The sequence below is a fragment of the Lepus europaeus genome, chromosome 8 (assembly GCF_033115175.1).
Source record: "Lepus europaeus isolate LE1 chromosome 8, mLepTim1.pri, whole genome shotgun sequence".
In the NCBI taxonomy this organism is placed as follows: Eukaryota; Metazoa; Chordata; class Mammalia; order Lagomorpha; family Leporidae; genus Lepus; species Lepus europaeus.
Genome location: NC_084834.1, coordinates 83,037,002 through 83,064,615, shown reverse-complemented (window position 1 = coordinate 83,064,615; position 27,614 = coordinate 83,037,002). Strand labels below are relative to the sequence as shown.

Here is a 27,614-nt window from a genome sequence, read left to right as displayed (position 1 = left end):
TTACGCATTACACCACAGCACTGGTCTTTATTTTGTTGATTTTTATTTTTTAAAAATTCTTTTTTTTTATTATTTGTTTGAGAGGCAAAGTTACAGACAGAGGGAGAGACAGAGAGGAAGTTCTTTCTTCTGCTGGTTCACTCCCCAAATGGCTGCAATGGCCAGAGTTGGGCCGATCTGAAACCATGAGCTAGGAGCTTCTTCTGGGTCTTGCATGTGGGTGCAGGGGCCCAAGCACTTGGACTGTCTTCCACTGCTTTTCCTAGGCTGTAAGCAGAGAGCTGAATTGGAGGAGAGGCAGCTGGGACACGAAGGGTGCCCATAGGGGATTGCTGGCACCACAGGTGGAGGCTTAGCCACAGTACCGGCCCCGATTTTTATATCTAAGTACTTGTTTTCATGTACTGGAACTGATAATCATTTTTAAATAAAGATTTTGATAATTGATGGCAGTCAAACCTGACTGAATGTAAATGGCTATTCTATCACTTTGCCACCAAAGTATGAAATGTAGCACTCAGTTCTTTTTTTTTTTTTTTAATTTTTTTATTTTTGACAGAGTGGATAGTGAGAGAGAGACAGAGAGAAAGGTCTTCCTTTGCCTTTGGTTCACCCTCCAATGGCCACCGTGGCCGGCACGCTGTGGCCGGTGCATTGCGCTGATCCGAAGCCAGGAGCCAGGTGCTTCTCCTGGTCTCCCATGTGGGTGCAGGGCCCAAGCACTTGGGCCATCCTCCACTACCCTTCCAGGCCACAGCAGAGAGTTGGCCTGGAAGAGGGGCAACCGGGACAGAATCCGGCGCCCCGACCGGGACTAGAACCCCGTGTGCCGGCGCCACAGGCGGAGGATTAGCCTATTGAGCTGCAGTGCTGGCCTTGTGTTTGTTCTTGTTGTCAAACTTTTTAATAAAATATTCTCAAATTGTTAATTTTTTGAATTGTACAAAATATACATAATATAAAGTTAGTCATTTTAATTATTTTTAAGTATACAATTCAGTTGTGTTACCTGAATGATTTCACAGTGTTGTACAGTCATCAGTACCAACCATTTCTACAGCTTTTCCAGCATACCAAATAGAAAGTGTACATAAAACCTTTGGTTTCAAGTGTTAGAGGAATATTGATTACTTCTATTTCTTTTTTTGGGGTCGAGTCTCACTTATTTTCCAATATTCAGTGTGATCTGCTTGTATTTATTGAATGCTGAACTTACCACTTGATTTAGAATGGTTTCTTTTGATTTGTATTTGTTTCAGTTTCTAGAGGTATTTGAAAGTTGCATCATCTTTCATTTTATTGTAATTTTATGTTTGCTTCTTTCAAAGGTATACACATGAAATTTGAAGGAGCTCGAACTAAATAATGCAAACAGATACAAAATTTTATTGAGCGAAGAAAGAAAGATTAGTTACTAAGGACTATGATAACAAAAAAAAATCCAGGCAGTCTCATACAATGTGTTTCCTTTCCTTCCTGCTAAAATCCTACAGCAGGAAGCACACCCAGAGTAGAAGATATTTGGGCCTGTGATCTAAAAGAATTCCGTCCCCAAACACTGGCTACAAATCGGACTCAACAGGAAGGACTACTGTTCAGTAGATCCTCTTTCTCTATTATTCTTTGTGCTGAAACAAAAATGCAGCTGTTTGAAGATTTAAAAAGTTACTTTTAAAAGTATAGACATCCTATTTAGGTTACATTCTTTTTCTCCTGCTAAAATGTGAAATCTCCAAAGTCTATATCTTTCTTGTTCACTATAGTCACATAGTACTGTTGCCCAATAAGGAAAAGGAGACATTATAAAGGACCTTTTCTCAGAAAAGAATATCAGATTTTTATAGAGCAAATAAGAATTTAAGAAAATAGCCATTAACATTATTTGAATTTTACCTTTACATTGGTAAACAAGATAATATTGTGTTACTCTAATATATTAATATAAATTTCTTTTGGTATAAGTGAAAATATAATTTTATCTGCTTTTATTGTTCTTTCTTTTTTAAAGAGTGACATTCTTAATGAAACATGTTTCTTTCAGCTAAAAGATGGTGGCAAGGCATCCCAGGCCAATGTGAGAATAGGTGATGTGGTTCTCAGCATCGATGGAATAAGTGCACATGGAATGACTCATCTTGAAGCCCAGAACAAGATTAAGGGTTGTACAGGCTCTTTGAATATGACTCTGCAGAGGTAAATTGCATTTTGTTTGGCTCTGAGAGAGAAAACAGCACTGAGGAATGTGTTTTTCATATGTCTGATTGATGATGTTAACTCAGAGGCAGCTTCTAATCCCATTGTTTCAGGTAGATAAATAGAAAAATAGATCTTAAACTGGATAATAGAGCAGTATGAAGATGCTGAAAGCTTTGGACTATTTCCCAATTAAGAGGCATGTATTCACATACTCGTAAAAATTAAATGCACAATGTCAGAGAATTCAATAATTTTTGAAATTTCTCAGCGGAGTATAGGCTAAGAATTCTTACCATAGTGAAATTCTTGGCTTTAATAGTCTGAACAGTCTATTAGAGAGTATTTTTTTTGAAGTATGGTTTGGCTTTCCTTAGTTTGTGTCTTCCTTTTTTTTTTTTTTTTTTTTCTGAGTAGAAAAGTTACTTTTAATATGTCAAGTTTTGGAACATCCCAATGTTTGATATGCATTAAAATTACCTGAAACACTTGCTAAAATTACGAATTCTTATACTGAATCAAAGTTGCTGGAAGTAAGGATCCAGATTTATATTTGGTGAAATTTTCCATTAATATAATGAATTATAAAATTAGAATTATTGCAGTATTTTAGAGGAAGAGAAAAGACAAAATCAATTGTGAGAGGATGATAGAATAATAGCTTTGAATCTTTAAAATTATAAGAGAGGTAGCATACAATAGGATCGTTTAGCAGTTAGTTCTGGAGAATTTGAAGCAAGTCTTGTTTTTGATGAATTTAAGTGTTAACTATCAAATTTGTAAAACATCATGTATTCCCCACCCCTACCAAATCTCATTGTCTCCCATAAATTATCGTGAATATTGTGACTCTCTGAGAGAGGAACAGAATATGGGGAGCCTTCTAAGGTTTTTGGCAATGGGAACTTTGTATCTTGTAACCCTTTCTGAGACCGGCGTTCTGTGGAAAGCACTTTGGGACTGCTTCTCTGTTTGCTCCTTCTGTTCCAGGGATTGATGCTGATAGGCTTTATACAGTACTAATTCTATTTGATTGCTTGATTGAGTGTCAGTTTGGTCTTGAAACCAAACAGGAAATTAATTTTTACAGCAATTATTTTTCTACTGATGTAGACTTACAGATCTTTAATGTATAGTGACTTTCTAACTATTCTTTTTTTCTTTTCTTTTTTAATTCAAGGAAATTTGTTTCAGTGGATTAGTACATCATAATTGTGTGTTTTTAATTTTGAAAGTATACATTTTGATGAAAACATAGGAAAGTAGTCATTGAGGAAAAACTATTATTAAAAAAATTGTTTTAGTAGTATACTTTGGTGTACTTTCATGCATTGAGATATGTAATACAAAACTTAGTTTAACTTGAGATACCAGAAAACAAAACAAATATGGATGATGGGATGTTTCTCACATCCTAAAATTTTAGAAGTTTATGTAAGGCTGTGTATCATTTATTTTATACCAGTCTGCTTGTTTTCACATTGTGCTCCTTATTTTATGACCCAGGACCCAGTATCATGTTTTCTGTTGAAAATACACGGAACTCCATAAGGATAGATGAAAACCAGATGTTACCCTGTTTGTATATATTTCTAATTTAAGAAATCTGCTACCAACTCTAATAAAGGCTCTTTTTGAGTTGCTAAATACAAAATCTAACAAACCAACTCATTGTAAATATTTGAGGATTCCACTTAAATCTTATCTGCATGTTTCTGAATATAGGTATTCAGGCACCAGCAACAAGAGGGAGGATTTTAGAGGTTCCTTGATTATTTGCTGTGACTCTCTTCATGTTTTTGAATGCTTTTTGTGTTAGATAATGTGTGCCTGTTTTGATAGTTTGTACATTTAAGACAATTCATGGTATAAGATTGATAGTGCTACTAAAGTAATACTTTTGCCCTTTTTTTTTTGGCACAATCATTACTTTTGCCTTTTAAGGAAAAAATACAATGCTGGGGAGTTATCTTTGATTCTTTCCTATACGAAGGACATTGTCTCTTTATGTTCTCTCTCTCCTATCAACAAATATTTCTGAATATGAACAGCATCCTTAATTGGCCTCCAGTTATTCTTTTAGCACACTTCTCACCAAACTGCTCTGCATTCTCCTATCAGACTGAACTGCCTACGACGTTACTGCCTTCGCAACTCCTGTCTTCGTAAATGTGTTTTCTTCATGACTATGTAGTACACACCCCTACAGACTTTCTTTAGTCAGAGATACATTAAGGAAGTCCTTTCAAATGTTTCTTGAGAAGAAGTGAATGAAAAGGATATTGAAGCAAAAGAGGCTGAGATGAACAGACGTGTGATTTTAGAGAATGTCTAGCCTCACTTGATCCAGCAGGAAACTCGGGAACAAAATTGCACCATAGAATCTGTTGTGTCTTGAGGCAAGGGAACTGGGCTTTTTTGCTTCCTTCCATGTGTTTGTTAGTTACTGGCTACCACTTGTCCTGGAAATGTGTGTGAGGGAGCCGATAGGAGAACTAGGAAGTAGCTGCCATTGCTTCTGCAGAGTAGCCGGTGTGAATCACTAAGAGCAATGCCGGGAGTATATCAGACCAGTAGAAGGGTTCCAGGGCATTCAAGCTGGGCACCAACAGCATGTGCTGTGAAATTCAATCTAGACATGAGCCCTTGCTCAGGAGGTTATATTCTCTGTATTCTAGTTCTACTCCAACTGTCCACTCCAGATCTCTAGTGCTCAACACTGAATACCATCTGTTCCATTTAGGACAGGTTTCTCACTGTGCTCACATGCTTTTATGCCCTCTCATGAAACCCACTTCATCTGGAATGCCCACTGCTGATCCCTGCCGGTACATGCCTTCAAATCCACAGAACTCATTCTGAGCCTTGTTTCCTGCCCAAAGTCTCTTCCTAGTATTATAACTCATTCATTGTTTTCCCCCTCTGAACCTGCACGAAACAGTTTGTACCATTCACTTTAGCATTTAATTATATACTACGTATAATCAGGAATAACAAGGCTGTTTCTATGAGTCATACACAAATAAACCTAATTAGTTAATGATCATACCCACTGCTGCCTATGTTATTAACTAATTATTCCATATGTTTTAGCTCTGTTTCTCTAGCTAGACTCCTTGAAAGCAAAGACCATGCTTTTTGTACTGTCTTTATTTGTATATGGTTTTGTGTTTTCGATATCTAATAAATAATTGTTTGATAGACATTGGTGTTGTCTACCAAAATTGGAGTAATTTTTTTATGCAAATGTGAGAGTGCTTCAAAAAAGTTCATGGAAATGGGAAATGAAATATGAGTTCATTTTGGTGCAAAAAATTTGAAATCAATCAGTGCATAGCTTTTTCATACATTCCCCATGAACTTTTTGAAGACCTTGCATATTCATGGATTTCTTTTTTCTTTTTTTAAAATATTTTATTTATTTATTTATTTCAGAAGTAGGGTTACAGACAGAGAGAGGGAGAGACAGAATATTCCATCTGCTGGTTCACTCCCTAAATGGCTGCAGTAGCTGGAGCTGAGCCAATCTGAAGCAGGAGTGAGAAGCTTCTTCTGGGTCTCCCACGCAAGTACAGGGGCCCAAGCACATGGGCCATCTTCCATTACTTTCCCAGGCCATAAGCAGAGAGCAGAATTGGAAGAGGAGCAGCTGGGATGTTCTAACCAGTGCACAAATGAGATGCTGACACTACAGGCGGAGGCTTTGCCTACCTTGCCACAACGCCTGCCCCATATTCATGGATTTCAGAGATGAGGTCAGGATGGTAATGGGAAGTAGGTAGAGATGAATCATTGTAATGTTTGTAGTTAAATTTAAGGTTTGTGGTCCTATTAAAATGGTGAGAAAGCTTTGGAAAGTTGTAGCTTCTTGACTAGATATGGAGCAGGGTTTGAAAGAGAAATGATTTGATTATAGAAAAGGGAAGACAGGGGAAGGAGCAGACCTAGCCTTTAGAAATCCCTTCTTAGTGGAGGCACATAGCCTTTTCCTGTCCTCACTGGGGAAACAATGGATCATTACCATTGCTGCCAGACTCTGCTCACCTCCACCCAAGAATCCCCAGGAAAAGAATGTAAGGGAGAAACTCATTTTTGTTTTAGAATCAGCTACAAATTTTTTGTGAATTTTTTGCATCAAATATTATTGCTAATATTGACTAATTTTTTAAAAAATGTGTGTGGGTGCTTTTTTTTTTTCTATTTTGACTTCATCTGTTGACTCAACCTCAATATCCTAAGATATGATTTTGATAAGAAAAAAAAAGATATTTGCTTGATTAAGGTTTTATAATTTTTATATCTTGTCTAATTTAGGGGCATGAAATAATGTAAATATACTATCCTGTGATATCCTAAAAAATAAGTATTTTTTCACTCTACCCTGGGGATCTAATTAATGAAGAAGTGTGAAAAGTTTTATCTTGATTTCTATTTCTTGAAAAGGATTGGAAAAAAATTTTTTTTCTGCACCTGGAGTGAATTCTAGAAGTGTTATTACTGGGCTATGAAAAATTCTATGTACATTTATTTTTCTTCTTTGAGAAATCAAGCCAATAGGCCAGCGCCGCGGCTCTGTAGGCTAATCCTCCGCCTTGCGGCGCCGGCACACCGGGTTCTAGTCCCGGTCGGGGCACCGATCCTGTCCCGGTTGCCCCTCTTCCAGGCCAGCTCTCTGCTGTGGCCAGGGAGTGCAGTGGAGGATGGCCCAAGTGCTTGGGCCCTGCACCCCATGGGAGACCAGGAGAAGCACCTGGCTCCTGCCATCAGAACAGCGCGGTACGCTGGCCGCCGCGCGCCTACTGCGGCGGCCATTGGAGGGTGAACCAACGGCAAAAAGGAAGACCTTTCTCTCTGTCTCCCTCTACTGTTCACTCTGCCTGTCCCCCCAAAAAAAAAAAAATCAAGCCAATAGTCTGCTTATCTTTAAATATCAGATACATTGTGCCTATGATCCAAGTCAAAATGGACCATTTTTTAAATGACAGTATTTCAGCTAATAAGAGAAAAAAATTACTTTCAAAAGCTTTGATGTCTATTAATTGCTAACCCTGAATAAGACTTAAAACTATTTATTTCAATAATTATCTACATAAGGAAACAGATAAACTTGCTGCTTACTATATGATTTGGGGCAAGTCACTGTACTTTTCTTGACTATAAAATGAGGTCATGGGTCAGTCTAAATTCCTTTTTTGCAATAAAAATTCTGGTTCTTGTTCTAGTTTTTCAACTCTAAGTGGATAAGTTCCCTAGAGCTTGCTATTAGATCAAACCAACTTATGTTTGCTTGTTTTGGCTGAGAGAATCAGGAAATTGGACTTTCTTCATTGGAGTTATCTTAAACTGTGCCAGGTTAACAAAGTGACTTGCACTATTCCCCTTACTTTAAGGTGAAGAATAGGTCAGATGGATATTCAAACAGAATTTAGAAAATTCTATATACTTTTATCCTTATTTTGTAATTTTAAATTAATCCTCATGGAAACTCTCTCTGTAGTTTTTTTAATCTTCCTTGTTTTTTATATTACTGGTAGTGACATGCCTTTGGTTCTTTTTGTTTTTGTTCTTCAAACTTCATTTAGTGTATAATTTGTTATGATTGGAAGTGAAAGATCTAGAAGGATTGAGTTTTGAAAAATATTGGTGTACTTTCTTCTTGCCTCCCCCTTTTTTATCCTTCAAACAGTAAGAAAAATTTTGTCAGAGATCCAGTAACTACTACAAATGAATGACAGGTTAGAATAATCCAATAGGCACATTGAGTTACAAGGAAGAAAAGGAAAAAGCAGATTTTGTACCAGACTGAAAATGTTAGCCATCTTTTGTTTCATTTTAGCAGATTGCTTAATATCGTATTATTGTTAGCCTTATGGGTTCTACTCTGCTATTTATTTCACTGATGATATAATGGAAGGAGGTTAGAAAGTATTTTTTAAATCAAAGTTTTCAGTTCTTTGTGTGAGATATTGTGATTAATGTGAATTAAAAGACATTTAGTTAGATTGTGTTTTCTTGTAATAATTGGAATTGGATAGCATTCCCTTGAAATTGATTATTTTCTAGGTTATTTCCTGTGCTTTTCTCATGTCTTTTCTGCAGTTGAGCTTTCAATATGTCTTATTTGTTTATTGGTTTTGTTTTGTTTTGTTTTTTTTGTTTCATTTTAAAAGAAGAGTTACAGAGAGAGACAGAGAATCTTCCATCTGCTGATTCACACGCCAAATGGCTTCTATGGCTGAAGCTGGGCCAGTCCTAAACCCAGGAGCTTCTTCCAAGTCTCCCAAGTGCTTTCCCAGGCACATTATCAAGGAACAGGATCAGAAATGGGGCAGGCGCTGGATTCTGTCCCGGTTGCCCCTTTTCCAGGCCAGCTCTCTGCTATGGCCCAGGAGTGCAGTGGAGGATGGCCCAAGTCCTTGGGCCCTGCACCCACATGGGAGACCAGGATAAGCACCTGGCTCCTGCCTTCGGATCAGCGCAGTGCGCCGGCTGCAGCACACTGGCCACGGCGGCCATTGGAGGGTGAAACAACGGCAAAGGAAGACCTTTCTCTCTCTCTCTCTCTCTCTCACTGTCCACTCTGCCTGTCAAAAAAATAAATAAAAAAATAAAATAAAAATTAAAAAAAAAAAAAAAAGAAAAAAGAAATGGGGCAGCCAGGACTTGAACTAGCTTCCTTATGGTATGCCAGCACTGCAGGCTGTCTCTGTCTGTCTTCTTCTCTGTGTAACTGCCTTTCAAGTAAATAAAAAAAAAATTTTTTAAATCCTATTTTTCATTTTTACTGTCATTTATCAGTATTCTGTAATAAAGATTATATGTAAATTATTTCCTGTGTGCCTTGAAAAGACCCTAAATATATTAGAATGAAAGAAAAAGGGGTAGGGGAGACTAAGTAGATTATCAGGCCAGAAGGTAGGAATATTCATTTGTATACTGTCTTGTGTATGTGTTCCTCCTAAATCAAAATGTTATCTTGTTTGCCTTTCTCAAGTTTGTAAGCTTGTTGACAGTATTTGCTAATTTATTTCTATATTAAAGTTTGAAATCTTAGTCCTTTAGCAGGCTTCTATGAGTGCATTCCACAAGTAACTCAGGATTCAAGAATTTTTTGAAAATATATTTTGAGGACTATTTGCCCAATATGGTACTTACTAGAAAAGGGACCAAAACTGTCAGCAAATCAGTAAGTAAGCAAATCAGTAAGAAGTTTTCTTTAATTTTGTAGGTTTAATGCATCTTTTTTGAATACTTTATAGCAGTGTGACAATAAGATTTGCTAAATATAAGTTGGTAGAATATATTTGGGATTTTTAAATTCAATTTGAATTTTACATTTTGAAAGTGCTTTGCTTTTTTTTTTAATTTTAATTTGTTTATTTACTACACAGTGGAGGGGGTGGGTTTCTTCCATGTGCCTTTCCCTCCCAGTTGGCCATGATGGCCGAAGCTGCTCTGATCTGAAGGCAGGAGTCAGGGGTTTCTTCAGGTCTCCCACGCAGGTGCAGGGGCCCAAGGACTTGGACCATCTTCTACTGCTTTCCCCAGAGTAGAGAGCTGGATCGGAAGTGGAGAAGCCAGGACTCAAACGGGTGCCCATATGGGATGCCGGCACTGCAGGTGGTGGCTTTACTCACTACACTGCAACACTGACCCTGAAAATGCATAGTATTAAAAATATGATTTATTCCTTTGAAGGAAAAAATCATTTCGATTTTTAAGATTTTTGGGGAGGACTCTAGGAAATAAAGACAAGTATAATTTTAAATATTTTAAACATTGTTTGGATTACACCTAAAATAATTTTTGTGAAAGAAAATTTTAATGTGTAGAATTATCTGTTTGTACAGTTTAAAGAAGGCCTACTAAAGATAGAAAAAAAAAAGGTGACTGGCAATGACATTGGTTTTGAAATTAGACAAATTTGGGGCAAAACCTGGTTCATCACTTCCTAGTTCTGTGACCTTAGTCAGATATATAACTGAGTTTCAATTACTCATTTGTAAATAGTTTACAGTAATACCTGCCTTTTAGGGCTGTTAGAAAATTTAAATGAAATAGAATAAAAGTGAGATAGCATGTGAAAAGATCCTAGGGCATAATAATGATAACTTTTCTCTCCTTTCTTTCTCCTTTTCTGCTCAATTGATAAGTATTAATATGGTATCCATTGTGAAGTTACTTCTAGGTCATATTTGTTTTGTTTCTTAGCAACAAGCTGGGTGTGACTGAAGGGAAACAGAAAGTGAGAGGGAAGTCAGGTATGTAGTTATCTCAGAGTCAGAAAGATGATGATGCAAGTGTTAGGAGAAAGGTTGTTTAGTCAAGTGAGTGATTTTTTTTTTTATCATACAAATATAATTAAAGCTTTTTCAGAATGTAATGGATACACACATTATGCTAACTGCTAGCTGACTACTGCCTGGCATTCACAAATATTGTCTTTTTTTATTCATTTATTTATTTTGACAGGCAGAGTGGACAGTGAGAGAGACAGAGAGAAAGGTCTTCCTTTTGCTGTTGGTTCACCCTCCAATGGCCGCTGTGGCCGGCGCGCTGCAGCCGGTGCATCGTGCTGATCCGAAGGCAAGAGCCAGGTGCTTCTCCTGATCTCCCAAGGGGTGCAGGGCCCAAGCATTTGGGCCATCCTGCACTGCACTCCCAGGCCACAGCAGAGAGCTGGCCTGGAAGAGGGGCAACCGGGACAGAATCCAGCGCCCCGACCGGGACTAGAACCTGGGGTGCTGGCGCCACAGGCGGAGGATTAGCCTATTGAGCCGCGGCGCCGACCACAAATATTGTCTTATAGTCAATAATTTATATCCCATTGGCAGGAAAAACAGCTTCAGCAAAAAGAAACCAGTACACACCTAATCATGTTTATTTGCCTAACTCCCCTATTCTCATTAAAGGAACAATGCAGATAAGATTGCTTTATTATGCGTTGTTAGAAAGACCAATGAAATAAGTGGACTTTTTCTCTCACTCCTATCCAAATTCTTTTACTTCAAGTCATCTGAGCAGCATATTAAGATCAAGTAAAATCTCTAACTTCTTTTTTTTTTTTTTAAGATTTATTTTATTTATTTGAAAGACAGTGTTACAGAGAGAGGCAGAGCCAGAGAGAGAGAGAGAAAGGTCTTCCATCCACTGGTTCACCCTCCAAATGGCTGCAACAGCCAGAACTGAGTTGATCCGAAGCCAGGAGCCAGGAGCTTCTTCTGGGTCTCCCACATGGATGCAGGGGCCCAAGGACTTGGGCCATCTTCTGTTGCTTTCCCAGACCATAGCAGAGAGCTGGATCAGAAGTGGAACAGCTGAGAATGGAACCAGCACCCATATGGAATGCCGGCACTTCAGGCCAGGGCTTTAACCCTCTAGAGTGCTACAGTGCTAGCCCCTCTAACTTCTGTACGGTATATTTGATGATACTTTTAGAATAATTTGTCTCTTAAAACCTTTTGTCAACACTATCATTAATTACTGAGGTTTAGTTTTTAAAAATCTCATAACATTGATCAAAACTTTGGACTTTTTTTTTTTCAAGTTTACTTTATTTCTAATGGCTTTCAAGGGTAGATAAAAGGAGTAGTTTATGATCTCTGCCTCTAAGGAATTTGTAATCTCTCCATTGGGATAAGATGAAACAGAAAGTGCTGCAGGGGTTCAGTGGAGGACAGGATCCTATTCCAATGGGAAGATTTCAGGAGGAGCTGACACCTGGATGAGGCTTTGAAGGAGAGAGGGGAAAATCCTTGGAGGAGTACCCTCTGAGGGAGTGTGGAGGGGACACATTATCAGGGAGTGTTAGGGTGAGCATATTGACCACCTGGAAATGCGGAAAGGAATGAAAGGAAAGTGAGGTTAGCAGGCTTGTTTGTGTGCAGTCTAGACAATGGAGTATTGGCAAAAGTTTTGATCAAAAAAGTGACATTTTCAGAACATTCACTGAGACTGTTAAGAAGAAGGTAGAGAGAAACCAGAGACAGAGAAACTAGTCTTTCAGGTCTTGCAGTAACCTGGAAAGATGGGGATTTGAAATAGAAAACAGAAGAGAAAGGAGGGAAATAGGATTTGTAAACAACTCAAAGAGCCACAGCCATGGTCCAGCTATGAGAGATGTGGGAGGAGATAAACTGCTTGATTCTTAGCTGGCTTGACCCAGACTAAGAGTTCTGCTCCATTCACCTTGCTTTTTTACTCATTGTGATCAGGCTTCTGCTCGCTCATGGTGTGAAATTGCTTCTTACTTAAATGACTCAAATTCCTCAAACTTAGCGTAGTCAAAACTGAGTTCTGTGCTTTGTTTCAGAAATGGGTGTCTCTTACTGCTTTACTTGTCATGGTGAATGGTTCTACTCTTCCCTCCAGTACCCAGATCAAAAAGACTGGTGTTGCCTGAGCCTCCCACATTTATCTCCAAACACCTGTTCCTTTGTAAATGTCTCAAAACAGACTGTCCATGAATAGAGTAGAATAAATTAGCATGGCATCCAATCTTGATGGTGGGGAAAGCAAAGCTCTTATTCTTAATCATAAATGAAAATGTTCCCAATCCATCAGTTCAACATGCACTAATTAAACACTTGCTGTTCTGACCACTGGAGCTAGAAAAAAAGTCCTCAACTTCCTTTTTGTTGTGTCATTCATTTCATGGACAGCCCTTCCTCTACCACATTAAGATAACAATTTTTAAAAAAGATTTATTGAAAGGCAGAGTTACAGAGAGAGAGAGAGAGAAAGAGAGAGAGATCTTTTCCATCCTCTGATTCATTCCCCAAATGGCTACAATGACCCAAGCTGGGCCCATCTGAAGCCAGGAGCTTCTTTTGGGTCTCCCACATGGGTACAGGGCCCAAGTTCTTGGGCCATCTTCTGCTGCTTTCCCAGGCACATTAGCAGGGAGCTGGATCAGAATTGGAGCACAAGGGACTCGAATCTGTACCCATGTAGGATGCTGGTGCCACAGGCAGCGGCTTTACCCACTACATCACAGCACCAGTCCTAAGCAAGTGTGGTTCAGATTGGCAAAATTGGCCAACAATATTTTAAGCTATCTGAAGGTGAAAAGAGGAGGAGGCAGATTTTGAGCAGTCAGCATAAGGGTGGGGTGGGAAGTAAAAAGACATAAAGTATAGGACAATTAAAGGCACAACATGGGGAGATTGTCCTGACTGCATCTGCCAATTAAAAGAAGCTTGATTCTACAACATTGGATCCCACCAAATTAACCTAGCCTTTATTAGTATTTTAAAAATGGAAAAAGCTTAGTTTAAGAGTTTTAAACTGCTTCATTGTATTAAATGATGTAGCACACTCACCAATAAGTGAGTAACCTTGTAGGTTACACCAACTCTTCAAAAACAGACCAAGTGTATATTTATTACATATCCCAGTGTGTACCACCTGGCTTGAACATAGAAGATACTCAGTACACACTTATTACCTTATGTTGTGCAGAATGCCACTTTGATGAATAGAGCAAGTTTTGCTACTTTGGCATGACAAGTTTAGAAATCATTCACATGAAGTGAATGGCAGCAGTCTTCTTAGAATTCCAAATAAAACATTTTTGTCCATAGCTTCAAGAGCTTTTGAAAGGATTGAAATGCAAGTCATTCCCAACTGTTTTCCAGTGGCTGCTGTTGCTATTATGGTCTCAAAGACTGAAATAGCTTAGGCTTTATGTGAGTTGAAAAGTAAATGAGAGTGATTGGCTGTGCAAAACACATGTGAAGCAAAGTAAACTGTCAGACTTTTTATTTACCTTTATTTAGTGTTTTAAAGCCTACTTTTTCACTTAAATCCTTATAAATAAGTTCCTAAATGTTAGGAGTCCTTCCTATTAATTTATTTTTTTACTTGGCCACAATCCCTGTTAATAGACTTTCTCTGAAATTGAAATGTATAGAAAAGTATTTCATTCATTTACTTTTTACTTTTGTGTGCAAATAATGATTTTTCTACATCTTCATGCCATCTCTTGAAATACAGAAATTAAAACATTTTTTAGACAGTCATTTTAATTTACTAGATAATACAGGAAGGGCTCATTTCATATTCCAATAAAAATTCATATTATATTTCTGAATTCTGATACCTCATTTAATCAAATATGCCTTTATTTTGGCTGTTTTAGCTGAAGTTTATGGAACTGTTTTCCTGTGTAATTCATCCTGTAACAATGAATGTAAGGGACTTTCCAGATTGTTTTGTTTTACTGGAATTATGTTATATAGGCTAGGCTTTGAAATAATGGATTACTTAGTAGTCCAGAATGTTTTTGTTATTGTGAGAGTATTTTTGGTTACCAAATTATTCTTACAGCTAAGGAAGATATTTTTTTTAAATTTTTTTTTAATTTAGTGAATATAGATTTCCAAAGTACAGCTTATGGATTACAAAGGCTTCCCCACCCACAACTTCCCCCCCCACCTGCAACCCTCCCCTTTCCCACTCGCTCTCCCCTTCCATTCCCATCAAGATTCATTTTCAATTCTCTTTATATATAGAAAATCAGTTTAGTATATATAGGCCGGTGCCGCGGCTCACTAGGCTAAGCCTCCGCCTAGCAGCGCCGGCACACCGGGGTCTAGTCCCGGTCGCCCCTCTTCCAGGCCAGCTCTCTGCTGTGGCCAGGGAGTGCAGTGGAGGATGGCCCAAGCCCTTGGGCCCTGCACCCCATGGGAGACCAGGATAAACACCTGGCTCCTGCCATCGGATCAGCGCGGTGCGTTGGAGGGTGAATCAACAGCAAAAGGAAGACCTTTCTCTCTGTCTCTCTCTCACTGTCCACTCTGCCTGTCAAAAAAAAAAATCAGTTTAGTATATATATAGATTTCAACAGTTTGTCCTCCCATAGCAACACAAAGTGAAAAAATACTGTTGGAGTACTAGTTATAGCATTAAATAACAGTGTACATCACATTAATGACCGAGATTCTGCAAGATAATTTTTTTTAAGAAAAAGATTGATTATTTTTCTATGTAATTTCCAATTTAAAACCAAGGGTTTTTTTTTTTTCCCATTTTCAATTATCTTTATATACAGAAGATCGCTTCAGTATATACTAAGTAAAGATTTCATCAGTTTGCACCAACACATAACCACAAAGTGTAAAAGTACTGTTTCAGTACTAGCTATATCATTACTTCACCTTTGACAACCTATTAAGCACAGATCCCACATGGGACGTAAGTACACAGTGACTCTTGATGTTGATTTAACAATTTAACACTCTTGTTTATGGCATCAGTAATCTCCCTAGGCTCTAGCCATGAGTTGCCAAGGCTATGGAAGCTTTTAGGGTTCGCTGACTTCGATCTGATTCTGACAGGATCATAGTCAAAGTGGAAGTTCTCTCCTCCCTTCAGAGAAAGGTACCTCCTACTTTGATGGCCCCGTTCTTTAAGGAAGATATTTTTATATTTGAGAGATAAGTTAGTTAATTACCTCTCGGAAACAGGATTTTAATCCCTGTGACTAATTAAAATTATATATTTTTTCCAATTCAAATAGCCTATTGTGTTTTGTATAAATTTCATTTTCTAGTGAGAAGCTTATTCATTGTAGTGTGGTAAAGAATTATCAGCACAAAAAGGATCAAAGATAAATTGTTCCTTTAGTGGAACTTTGCTGTGATTTTTAGACAAACTTATTTTTTCATGTCAGTTCTAATGCTATGTATTGTGTAGAGTTGAAATGATTTTAGTTACACAGAAAGTATTAAGTATTCCCTTTTTAATTTAATTGTTCAAAAAAGCTGTTATCAGATTTTATAATGTTTTTGTTTCTAAGAAATACAGATTTTTTTTTTTTTTCTGAGACGGGAAAATGTGTGAAAGCTGTTAGGAAAGCAGTTTTAATTGTTTCTTAGTACACAGTAGGAATGTCATAAGTAGAACATATTAAAGAGCAAGAAACTTGCCTTTTTAAATTCTTGCTCTAATGAGTTAGTGAACTAGGAACGTAATCTATGTTAATCATTTAATCTTAGTAGTGACATATGGTGGAAGATCTCATTCTGCTTATGGAGTCTAGTACTTGAAAGTCACACGGTTTGTAAGTAAATAAGGCAGAATTCAATCTCAGGACTGTTTCCCTCCAGAAATAATGATTTTCCTACATCATCTTGGTGTCTCAAATACAAACATTAATACATAATCTTGTTCCACAGTCATTAATAAGTGGCTCTTGTCTAAAAATTCATTTTACATTTCTAAATACATCACACTAAGGATTTGGCCGTTAAATGTATTTCATAGGTAGCAGGAAAAGGGGCAGTTATGGAGACATTTGTTTGACATTCCAGTATCAAATTCCATGGAATACACTAACATAGAATCAGGGCTCTTTGAAAAATTTCATGTTCTTAGAAGCTCACAAAATATTCCAGCTGCATATTACCTCATTCATTCCCTTAGCAGCTCTAATGTGTGCATTTTTTTTTTAATAAGTCAAGGCAGCTTTAATACCATCTTCATCTGTGAAACAGTTTTTCAGTTGAATTAAAATGCATGACTAAATGTAAATGTAGAGAATAGACTTCATAGATTCATAGGAATTTAGAGTTTGAGGCAGCTATCAGCCAGCAGAGCCCTCAGTCCACCAACCCCATTTGTCTCTATTTGTACTTTGAGATTTCCTTTTGATCTGTGTTAGAGAATACACATGCAGCTCTGTGAGAGCTCTGTCACAGCAGTGAGTCTGGAATTGGAGTTGTGCAGTGGAGGAGGGAAGGAAGAACAACAGGTACTAGCCTGTGCATTTAACTTTCCCATACTGCATGCTTGTGGCCCTTTGCTCTTTTGCATTCCCCTTCTTTTTATGGTCTGATTACAATGTTCTTTTAGCCATCTAATCAGTGTCTTATGTTTTGACTGGGGAATTCTGGATTTAGTGGTAAATTGCTTTACAGCAAATACCATAATTCTCAAGGAAACCAGCATGTTTTCCATTTTTCTTCAACCTTTTTTAAAGTTGATTACTTTCTAGCATTTCTTTCTTTTTTTAGAGCCTCAAAATGACCCTATCTAACTGTATATCTGGAGCTTGAGTAGAGCATACATAACTGAATTACAGAAACAGAAAGAAACGTGTTTTTGCAGCTTTCAATGGACATAGAGACAAAAATACTGAAGCACAGCCCGCTTTAGGTCAAGGTGAAGGATGATGGTAGGACGGAGCAGGGTAGCATTTTTTCTGTCTCCTGAGATTTGAAGTTTAAAAAGGAAGAATGTTTAAAACTAGCAACAGTGAGAAAGTTTCCTGGGATCCTAGCACAGAAGGATTCTGTGATTCAAATACTGGGAACTTGGAACAAAAAGTATTTGATGTCCTCAGGAATCAGATGAAAGGAGCTGTGTTAAAGATTAGAATTAAGCATAAATTGGGAAAAGAAATTTAGATTGTGAAAACCATAGCAATATGTGAATGAAAACACAATTAACAACTGAGTATGTGCATCTGTATATAATGTATAATTAACACCCCCAATTTCCTTCATGGTATAGAAAATTCTATATCCTTTAGGCTACCTACTGAACTTGTTGGCTATGGAGGACTCATGGGGATTAGAAGAATATAGAGGAGGTGGCCGTGATAATAATGAAGGAGGAAACTTCCTCTTCTCTCCACCCCACCTCCACCTCCTCTCTCTGCCTTCTGCAGGCACTTAATAAGCTATAGTGCTACGTCAGTCACCATGCTAGGATCAGGAAATACGTAGATAAATATATGCATCTTTTCCTACAGGGAGCCCCTAACAGACATGTCAACTGATAATTTTTTCCCATTATTTTAAATGATTTATTTTTGACTGGTGCTGCGGCTCAATAGGCTAATCCTCCGCCTGCGGCACTGGCACACTGGGTTCTAGCCCCAGTCGGTGCGCCGGATTCTGTCCCGGTTGCCCCTCTTCCAGGCCAGCTCTCTGCTGTGGCCCGGGAGTGCAGTGGAGGATGGCCCAAGTGCTTGGGCCCTGCACCCCATGGGAGACCAGGAGAAGCACCTGGCTCCTGCCTTCGGATCAGCACAGTGTGCTGGCTGCAGCGGCCATTGGAGGGTGAACCAACGGTAAAGGAAGACCTTTCTCTCTGTCTCTCTCTTTCACTGTTCACTCTGCCTGTATAAAAAAAAAATTATTTTTATTTATTTCAAAGGCAGCATTGCAGAGACAGAGAGGGACACACACATACACACACACACACAGAGAGAGAGAGATCTTCCATCCTCTGTGATTCACTTCCCAGATGACCACAACAGCCAAGGCTGGGGCCCAAGAACTTGGCCCATCTTCTGTTGCTTTCCCAGATGTATTAGCAGGGAGCGGGATCAGAAGTGGAGTAGCCAGGACTTGAACCGGTGACCATATGGAATGCAGGCTTTGCAGGCAGCGGCTTAATCAGCGGCTACACCACAGCGTTGACCCCAGTTTACTTTTTGTAACTCAGATGGATGATTCTCAGAATGTGGGTATATTCAAGTAGCAACTGTAGCATAGAGGACAGAGTGTGAAACAAAGATATCTGCAGGGGTAAAACCTAAGTTGAAAGTTAAATGTGGACAAGGGACTTGCTAGCTGATCAATAGTAGGAGGAGTTGGGGACAGTCTAGTTAGTAGGATTGGCCTATGCAAAGACCCCATCAGTTCTGAGAACTTGTCAGTGGTTCAGTAACGCTAAGATGTGGATTTTGAGAGGAGAGGAAAAGTGGGAGCCGGTTACAGGGCTCAGAATCAGAGGGCTTCAATTATAAAAGATCATGGGAAACTAGTTTTTTGCAAGGTAACATTAAAGATTTAGAAATAATATTTATTATGTAGGTACTGTGTGTCAGCATCTTTTTTTTTTTTTTAAATAGCAGTGAATTTATTCTAAAATTAAAGACTACTCCCAAGCAAGTAAAAAACCATGGTACATTTCCATATGAAAGATATGCAAGAGAGAACACAGCTTCCAAAATGAAATTGAATGACACTTGTTTTCCAGTATTCTCAAAAATGCATTTTCATTAAAGACTGATCTAGATAATTAAGAGCAAATGGAGTGCCTAATACATCCTTAGTAAAAGAATGACTTGCATGCTTTCCATGCAATGGAATACTATGCACTATCTAAAAATAAAATGACTAAAATGCTTGAGCAGAGTTTTCTTCTTTTCATTATCTCTCCTCCCCATTTTTCTTTTCTTTTTTTTTTTTTAAATAGAAAGCTTTTATTTAATAAATACAAATTTCGTAAGTACAACTTTTGGATTATAGCAGTTCTTACTCCCATACGGAGTTGTCCTCCCACCCCCAATCCGTTCCACCTCCCACTCTTTCTTCCATCCCATTTTTTTTTTTTTTAAGATTTATTTTATTTATTTGAAAGACAGAGTTACAGAGAGAGGTAGAGACAAGAGAGGGGTCTTCCATCCGCTGGTTCACTCCCCAGATGGCCACAACAGCTGGAGCTGCACCGATCTGAAGCCAGGAGCCAGGAGCTTCTTTAGGTCTCCCACGTGTGTGCAGGGGCCCAAGGACTTGGGCCATCCTCTACTACTTTCCCAGGCCATAGCAGAGAGCTGGTTCCATCCCATTCTTAAGATTCATTTTTAATTATCTTTATATACTGAAGATCAACCCTACACTAAGATTTCAACAGTTTGAACCCACACAGACACTCAAAGTATAAAGTACTGTTTGAAGACTAGTTTTACCCTTAATTCTCATAGTACAACACTTTAAGAGCAGAGGTCCTACATGGGGAACAAGTGCACAGTGACTCCCGTTGTTGATTTAACAATTGTGTATGTCAGCATCTTTTTAAATACATTATGTGTAACTCATTTAATCCTTTCAAGAATTCTGTGAGGAATAGATGCTGTCTATCATGATTCTGTTTTTAAAAATGAGGAAGTGGAGGGATCAGTACCAAAATTTGCCTTACGGCACACAGCCAGGATAAAAAGCCAGATGTTCTGGCTGTGTAGTATGTGTAGGAAAGAGAAAGAAATAAGCCATTCAAGCCATCTGGAGACTTTGCCAAGTGTGAGTGGGAACTACTATAGGCCTGGGGTAGAGAGAGTACTGATGGAGTAGGAAGGGTTCTTCCCACAGCTGGCTGAGTAACTGCTGTTGGGCAGCTGTGCTGATCAGTGTCTTACTGCCTTTTTTCTGTTGTTTATCTCCCATTGAGGGAATCAAGATACAGAAATGAGTGGGGCCGGCTGGCACTGCAGCTCAATATACTAATCCTCCACCTGCGGTGCCGGCACACCCGGTTCTAGTCCCAGTCAGGGCGCCGGATTCTGTCCCGGTTGCCCCTCTTCCAGGCCAGCTCTCTCCTATGACCCGGGAGTGCAGTGGAGGATGGCCCAAGTGCTTGGGCCCTGCACCTGCATGGGAGACCAGGAGAAGCACCTGGCTCCTGCCTTCGGATCAGCACAGTGCGCTGGCTGCAGCAGCCATTGGAGGGTGAATCAACGGCAAAGGAAGACCTTTCTCTCTGTCTCTCTCTCTCTCTCTCTCTCTCTCTCTCTCTCTCTCTCTCACTGTCTACTCTGCCTGTCAAAAAATAAAAAAAATTTAAAAAAATTTAAAAAAGAAAAAAAATGAGTGGGGCCAGTGAGCACAAGTTTGTGATGCTAAATGAAAGTACACTGAAGTAGTCATAGATTGACAAAAACATTTTGTGGGAGCAGTTCCACATGCTCTAACCCTCTCTGGGGAGCCATAACTTAATACCCCAATTTTTAGATCTTGATTTTATACCTAAATCCTTGCTTTGTCCACTGCCAGCTGAAGAGTGAAGTTCTCTCTTCTGCTCTAACCCTTCTGAGAAGAGAACTTCCATATGTGATTTCTCTGTCCACCTGGAGGGGGTGGGTACAGCTCTGTCATACACCCCAGGAATGTGTGCCTGATTGGTTCTCATTTGATCTTCACTGGGTGACACTTACCAATGGATGGAGTAAACTATGCCTTAATAGATTCACAGTCTTCAGGTTCTACATCTTCACTTTTTTTTTTTTTTCCAGGTGTGGAAACTACCCTGGGCAGGGCAGGGGCCGGGGGGAGGTCTGCTATTCTGTCTCACTTTCTGTTCCTTTTTTGTCTACTGTTTTGTTAAATGCATTGAGACAAGAGAATGGGAATTTAAAAGTAGAGGCCCTTCCATACTGCAATGCAAACTGGAAGCCCTGTATTTTGGGCCTTAAAGGGGTCTTGTGTTTATCATGGGTTTACATTGATTTCTCACTTGCCCACCTGTCTTTGGTAGACTGTCACCCTGCCAAGGACAAAGATTACAGTGATAATATTACCTTTCAGGTGAGAGGAGGTTTGTGTCCCTGTCTGGTCAGTGGACTTCATGAACTTCCTGAGTGGTTGATGTGTCTCTTTGAGTTAGAAGAATCCATTTTTTTTTTTTTAATTTAACAAGTAAGACTTATAGACAGTGAGAGAGAGAGAGAGAGAGAGAGAGAGAGAGAGAGAGAGAGAAAGGTCTTCCTTCTGCTGGTTCACTCCCCAAATGGCCACTACGGCCAGCCAGCGCGGTGCTGATCTGAAGCCAGGAGCCAGGTGCTTCTTCCTGGTCTCCCATGTGGGTGTAGGGTCCAAGCACTTGGGCCATCCTCCACTGCCCTCCCGGGCCACAGCAGAGAGCTGGATTGGAAGAGGAGCAACTGGGACTAGAACCCAGTGCTCATATGGGATGCCGGCGCCACAGGCAGAGGATTAACCAAGCAATCCATGGCGCTGGCCCCAGAAGAATCCATTTTTAATATATGTCATCCTGAAGTAGTATTTCAGTTGTTGGGAAATGAGTCATTTCCCCCCTTTTTTTTTTAATTAAGCCATCCACCCTATTTTTATCATTTCAGCTCTTGCCAGTGATATCTATTTCCTTCTATTTCATCTATGACTATTTAGTAGATCAGTGGTAAATAGTACTTTTTCTGAAAAATTTAACTTATACTAAGTTGTGAAATATATGAGAAGATCATTAAAGGAGAAAAGTATTTGTCTTTACTAAAAACAAAACTTAATGTCTATAATTGCTAATTTAGAAAATATACTTACTGGGGTTCCAAATATATTCTTGCAGTTCATTTCACAATGATGGCAGAAAGGTGATATATTTCTTCCTGGGAATATACAAAGCAGACTGTATTTACATACAGAATGACTGCCCCTCTCTTGCAACAGGGCTTCAAAAAGTTAACTGAAAAATGAAATTTAAAGGTAACTCAAAGACAGGCATTGTGGTGTAGCAGATTAAGCTGCTGCTTGGAACACCTGCATCTCATATCATCCTGCCTGGGACTAAGCCCTGCCTCTGCTAATGCATCTGGGAGGCAGTTGATGCCTGCTCAAGTACTTGTGTCCCTGCCACCACATGGGAGACCCAGATGCTGTTCCTGGCTCTTGGCTTCCTCCTGTCTCATCCCAGCTATTATGGGCATTTGGGCGTGATCCAGTGGATGAAGATCTCTCTCTCTTGCTCTCTCTCTCTCTCTCTCTGTCTCTCTCTGTGTGTGTGTCTGTTGCTCCTAGCAGTTTCTTAGCATATCATAGATTGTTATATACTATAATCACTGTATTGTACATGATGTGCAATAGAAACCTTGAACTTACTGGATCAAGTGAGCTTATTCCTCTTGCCTAACTGAAAGTTTGTTTCCTTGGACCAACATCTCCCTAGCCTCCCCTCCCCCTTCCCCTAGTAACCACCATTCTACTCTCTACTTCGAGTTCAGCTTCTTTAGATTTCACATAAATGAGGTCATGATTCATCTGTGTTGTCCCAAATGACAGGATTTCCTTCTTTTTTTAAAGGCTGAATTGTATTCCATTGTGTATATACCACATTTTCTTTGTCCATGCATCTGTTGATGGAGCCTGAGGTTGATTGCGTATCTTGGCTATTGTGGATAGTACTAGAATGAACACAGGAGTGCAGACATTGCTTCAGCATACTGATTTCCTGTCCATTGGAAATATACCCAGTAGTGAAACTGCTGGATCATGGGGCAGTTCCATTTTAAATTTTTTGAGAAAACTTCATACAGTTTTCTTTTACATTCCCACTGACTGTGCAAGAGTTCTCTATTCTTAAACCTTTGATGCAAAGACCAGCAAAAAAAAAAAAAAAAAAAAAAAAAAAGGAAGCTCAGTACTTTGACAGCAGCATAGACTTGTCTTTCTGGTTTAGTGATACTGATCAGAAACATCAGACTTCTAAACTTCATCACTTACTGCCTGTGTGCAAGTTGCTTAAGTTCTTTGTACTTTACTTTATTTGCACAGAAATCGGGAATCCCTATTTTATCCTTAGTTTAGCTTTTAAAGTAAAGCCTGAGCATTTAAAAAGTAGTTTCCTCAGGCTTATTTGTTGCGTTGACCTAATAATTAAAGTTATACTTTCTAAATAAAATTTTTTTACATACAAGTGATGAAGATTTTTCCTTTAAATTTTTGAAATTTTAGTAAATCACCATCTTTCATTAACCATGTACATATATGGCATCTTTTTATATGCCCAAATAATATTTGTTTTGCCAATTTGTGGTATATCCTTCAACACACACTGGTTTTATTGTTTGTGTATGTTTTTCCCCAAGGGGAAAAAAAGGATCATTCTTCCAAATGCCTGACACAAGTACCTAAAAGGGAAAAATTATAGGAAAGAATGGTGCTCAGATCACATCATTGCATTATTGAACTTTTGACGTTTTGTGAGTAATAGCTTTTTCCTAAGAAGACATTCTGGCTAATATTGGGGGTCAATGCTTCATTTAAGGACACCATGTTCCAATTTTGAATAATATTTCCTAGACAGGAAACATGACCATCTTTCATTTTTATTGTCATTTTTAGTAGATGTTTGTTGAGAGTGCTGGGTTCTGAGCGAAACAGAGCTTACTTACTCTTGTTTTTCATGGTTATGTAGGCCTGTTTGATAAGGTCGTGGTGATCAGATATAGTTTTCATGTTGTTCAATACCATGTACTTTCTCTCTCTCTCTCTAAGATTTATTTTATTTATTTGACAGGCAGAGTTAGAGAGAGAGGGAAAGACAGAGATATCTTTCATCTTCTGATTTATTCCCTGAATGGCTGCAAAGGCCGGGGCTTGGCCAGGCCGAAGCCAGGAACCAGGAGCTTCTTCTAGATGTCCCATGTGGGTGGAGGGGTCCAGGGACTTGGGGCATCCTTTGCTGCTTTCCAGGCACATTAGCATAGAGCTGGATTGAAAGTGGAGCAGCCAGGACTTGAACCCGCGCCCAGATGAGTGCCAATGCTGCATGCAGTGGCTTAACCTGTGGCCCCATATAATGTACCCTTCTTCTGCTAAATTATAGGTGGGCAATTTCCAAAAACATGTTTTTTAAGAAACATTTTTTGAAATATGTCTTATTTCTTGGCATCTTAAAACAACTTTAGTATAGTCTATCTTAGTGGAGCTATTGATATCATAATGCAAAATCCTGTGAGATGTAAGCTAAACCAAGTAGTAGTTATAAATGCTTGTTTTCCACTTTTGTGCAAACAATACAAATGATGAATACAAAATTTATTTCAACCATTTATAATGCTTGCTTTGGAAAGAGTATATTCTCTTAGAGCTAAATATGATGGATTTTTAAAATACACTGCCCCAAATGATCCCATCAATATAATTTAATCAATATTATTATTTATCAGTTTCATTATTATCAATAATTTCCTCCAGGAGTAGAAAATGTTTTTAGTTATTGTCGTTGTTGTTTTTTGTTTTCTTTTTAAAGATTTATTTTATCTATTTGAAAGGAACAGTTACGAGAGAGAGAGAGAGAGAGAGAAACAAAAACAGAGAGAGAGAGATCTTCCACCTGCTGGCTCACTCCTTAAATGGCCATATCATCCAGGGCTGGGCCAAGCAGGAGCCAGGAGCTTCTTCTGGGTCTTCATGTGGGTGCAGGGTTGCAAACACCTGGGCCATCTTCCGCTGGTTGCAGGTTCATTAACAGGGAACTGGTTGGGAATTGGAACACCTGGGACTCCAATTCATAAACGTACGGGATGCTAGTGCTGCAGTAACCCACTGAGCCACAGGGCCAGCCCTTAGAAATGTTTTGTTCCCTACCACAGCACTTCCAAACATTGCCCCTTTCCTCATCTGTGTACACATGGCCACAGCTTCCAATTGTAAGTAACAGTATAGATAAAGAAGGTAAACTTAACCTACAGAAGTTTATTTAAGTAATTTTTTTCTTGCTTAATTTATTTTTTTAAAGATTGATTTATTTATTTGAAAGTCAGAGTTACACAGAGAGAGGAGAGGCAGAGAGAGAGAGAGAGAGAGAGAGAGAGAGAGAGGTCTTCCATCTCATGGTTCACTCCCTAGTTGGCTGCAACGGCCGGAGCTGCGCCTATCTGAAGCCAGGAGCCAGGAGCTTCTTCTGGGTCTCCCACATGGGTGCAGGGGCCCAAGGATTTGGGCCATCATCTACTGCTTTCCCAGGCCATAGAGAGCTATGAAATGGAGCAGCTGGACCTTGAACCAGTGCCCATATGGGATGCCAGCACTTCAGGCCAGGGCATTAACCCTCTGTGCCACAGCACCTGCCCCAATTGCTTCATTTATTTTTTAGTGGACATCAAACAAAAGCTAACTGGAAATCTTAATTTACATGAAGAGCTTCTAGACAGTTTCTGTTTTCTGATATTCTTTTCTCTTTAGGGGAATACATTAATGTGATTTAACTGTTTATCTGATATTATCTGAAGTTAAATTTGCTACATAGAAGATACTTTAAATCATATATAAATAGTCTTGATTTTTACAGCATCCTATCCTAATTTGAAATGATTTTTAAAATGTAAAGCTAAATTTAATCTATGGTAAGAGATAAAATGTATCAGGTCTCAAATTTTTAAACTTTAATGTTTTGATGTATGTGTTACTTACATATTTTAAATATATGTATTACTTATAATTTTTACTTAAAATAGGCAACCTAGCACTCTTTTTGGTAATAACCCATTCCTTTTTCCAACATAAGTATTTAATGGATTTAGAATATTGGATGCTGAATGTGGGTTATGTTTTGGTTCTGTCTATTTAGCAATGTGAATTGTAGGTTTTACACTTATCTGTTGATGATCACAGAACTTAAGGGGAAAAAATATGTCTAATGTTAGTGATAGAACTTCATGTAACTTAGAAATCTCAGAATATGGATAATTCTGAATAACTGAATTTGCCAGATAAATTGTTACAAGATGCCTCAACTATTAAAAAGCTTGTTGTAACATTTTCACAGAAATTTTAAAAAATTATGTGTATTCATTTCCTATTGCTGTTTTAACAAATTACCACAAACTTGGTGACAGAAAAACCCTATAGACTTATCTGACGATCTTGGAGGTCAGGAGTCTGAAATGGGTTTCATGGGCCCACAATTAAGGAACTAGCAGGGCTGCTTCCCTTTCTGGAGGAGCTCGGGGAAGAATCCGTTCTGGCTTTTCCTGGAGAATACCTGCATAACCTGTGTCCTCTGGCTTGCACTCCTTCCATCTCCAAGATGACGGTTGGCTAAGGAAGTCTGCCTCACCTGCACCATCCTTTACACGGACTTCTCTCCCCGTCTTCCACATTTAAGGACCTTGTGATTACAGCAGGCACACTGGATAGTCAAGAGAATCTCCTTATTTTAGGATCATCTAAGTAGCAACCTTCAATCCATCTCAATCTCTGATTCCCCTTTGTATGTAACATATTCATAAATTCTAGAAATTACTGAACTTTGCCTTCTCAAAGTATTATGCCTACTGAATTGACTGTAATTATGTATTTTGTGCATAATTATGTAGATGATGGAGACCTGATTGTTGTATTTTCTGTTGTCCAGAGTGAAATTCGGATTCCTTTCTAGTCTTGGCTTCAGGTTAGTTGTTTAGTCTTCCTTGTAGCTTGCTACTATCTTGTGTAGGTGATTGTACTTCTATAAACACAGTAGAGATTGTCTGTACCAGAATCATTAAGGGCTACTATTAGTGATTGACATTTCTTCTCACTCCTGGGAAGTAAACTGCTGTTAAATAATCTTTTGTCTGTTTATTACTGAAAAAAGGCCTGCCACCATTCTTACTTATTTTTGCATTTCTTACATTCACAGTTGATGTATCTGACTTCTAGTCATTGTGGGTGCCGGTTTTTTCACATTACTAATCTTTATTGAATTCTAGTCTGAGTCCTAGCTTTTTGACTGCCTACTGTACATTTTATTTCACAATTTTTTTCCTTTGTGTGCAGAGAACTTTTCTTTTTAATATGAAGAAATGAAAGTGAGTAACTTGTACAGTTACTCATCAATGGCTGATTCAGGATTTGAACCCCAGTTACTTACTCCAGAAGAGCTGCTCTTTACTACTCACATGGAGTTGCCATTCA

At 38.7% G+C, this 27,614-nt stretch overlaps 1 protein-coding gene across 7 annotated transcripts in view; it reads left to right on the top strand.

The window, feature by feature from the left end:
* The window catches only part of PDLIM5 (PDZ and LIM domain 5), a 224,118-nt gene that overhangs the window by 73,921 nt on the left and 122,583 nt on the right, over positions 1 to 27,614 (top strand). For 6 of the 7 annotated variants that reach the window (XM_062199850.1, XM_062199852.1, XM_062199853.1 and 3 more), the window contains one exon: positions 2,042 to 2,193. The exons of the other annotated variant lie outside the window; for it this stretch is intronic. In XM_062199850.1, the coding sequence (XP_062055834.1) occupies positions 2,042 to 2,193 (152 nt within the window). The remainder of the gene's footprint in view (positions 1 to 2,041; positions 2,194 to 27,614) is intronic. 7 annotated transcript variants of the gene reach the window in all.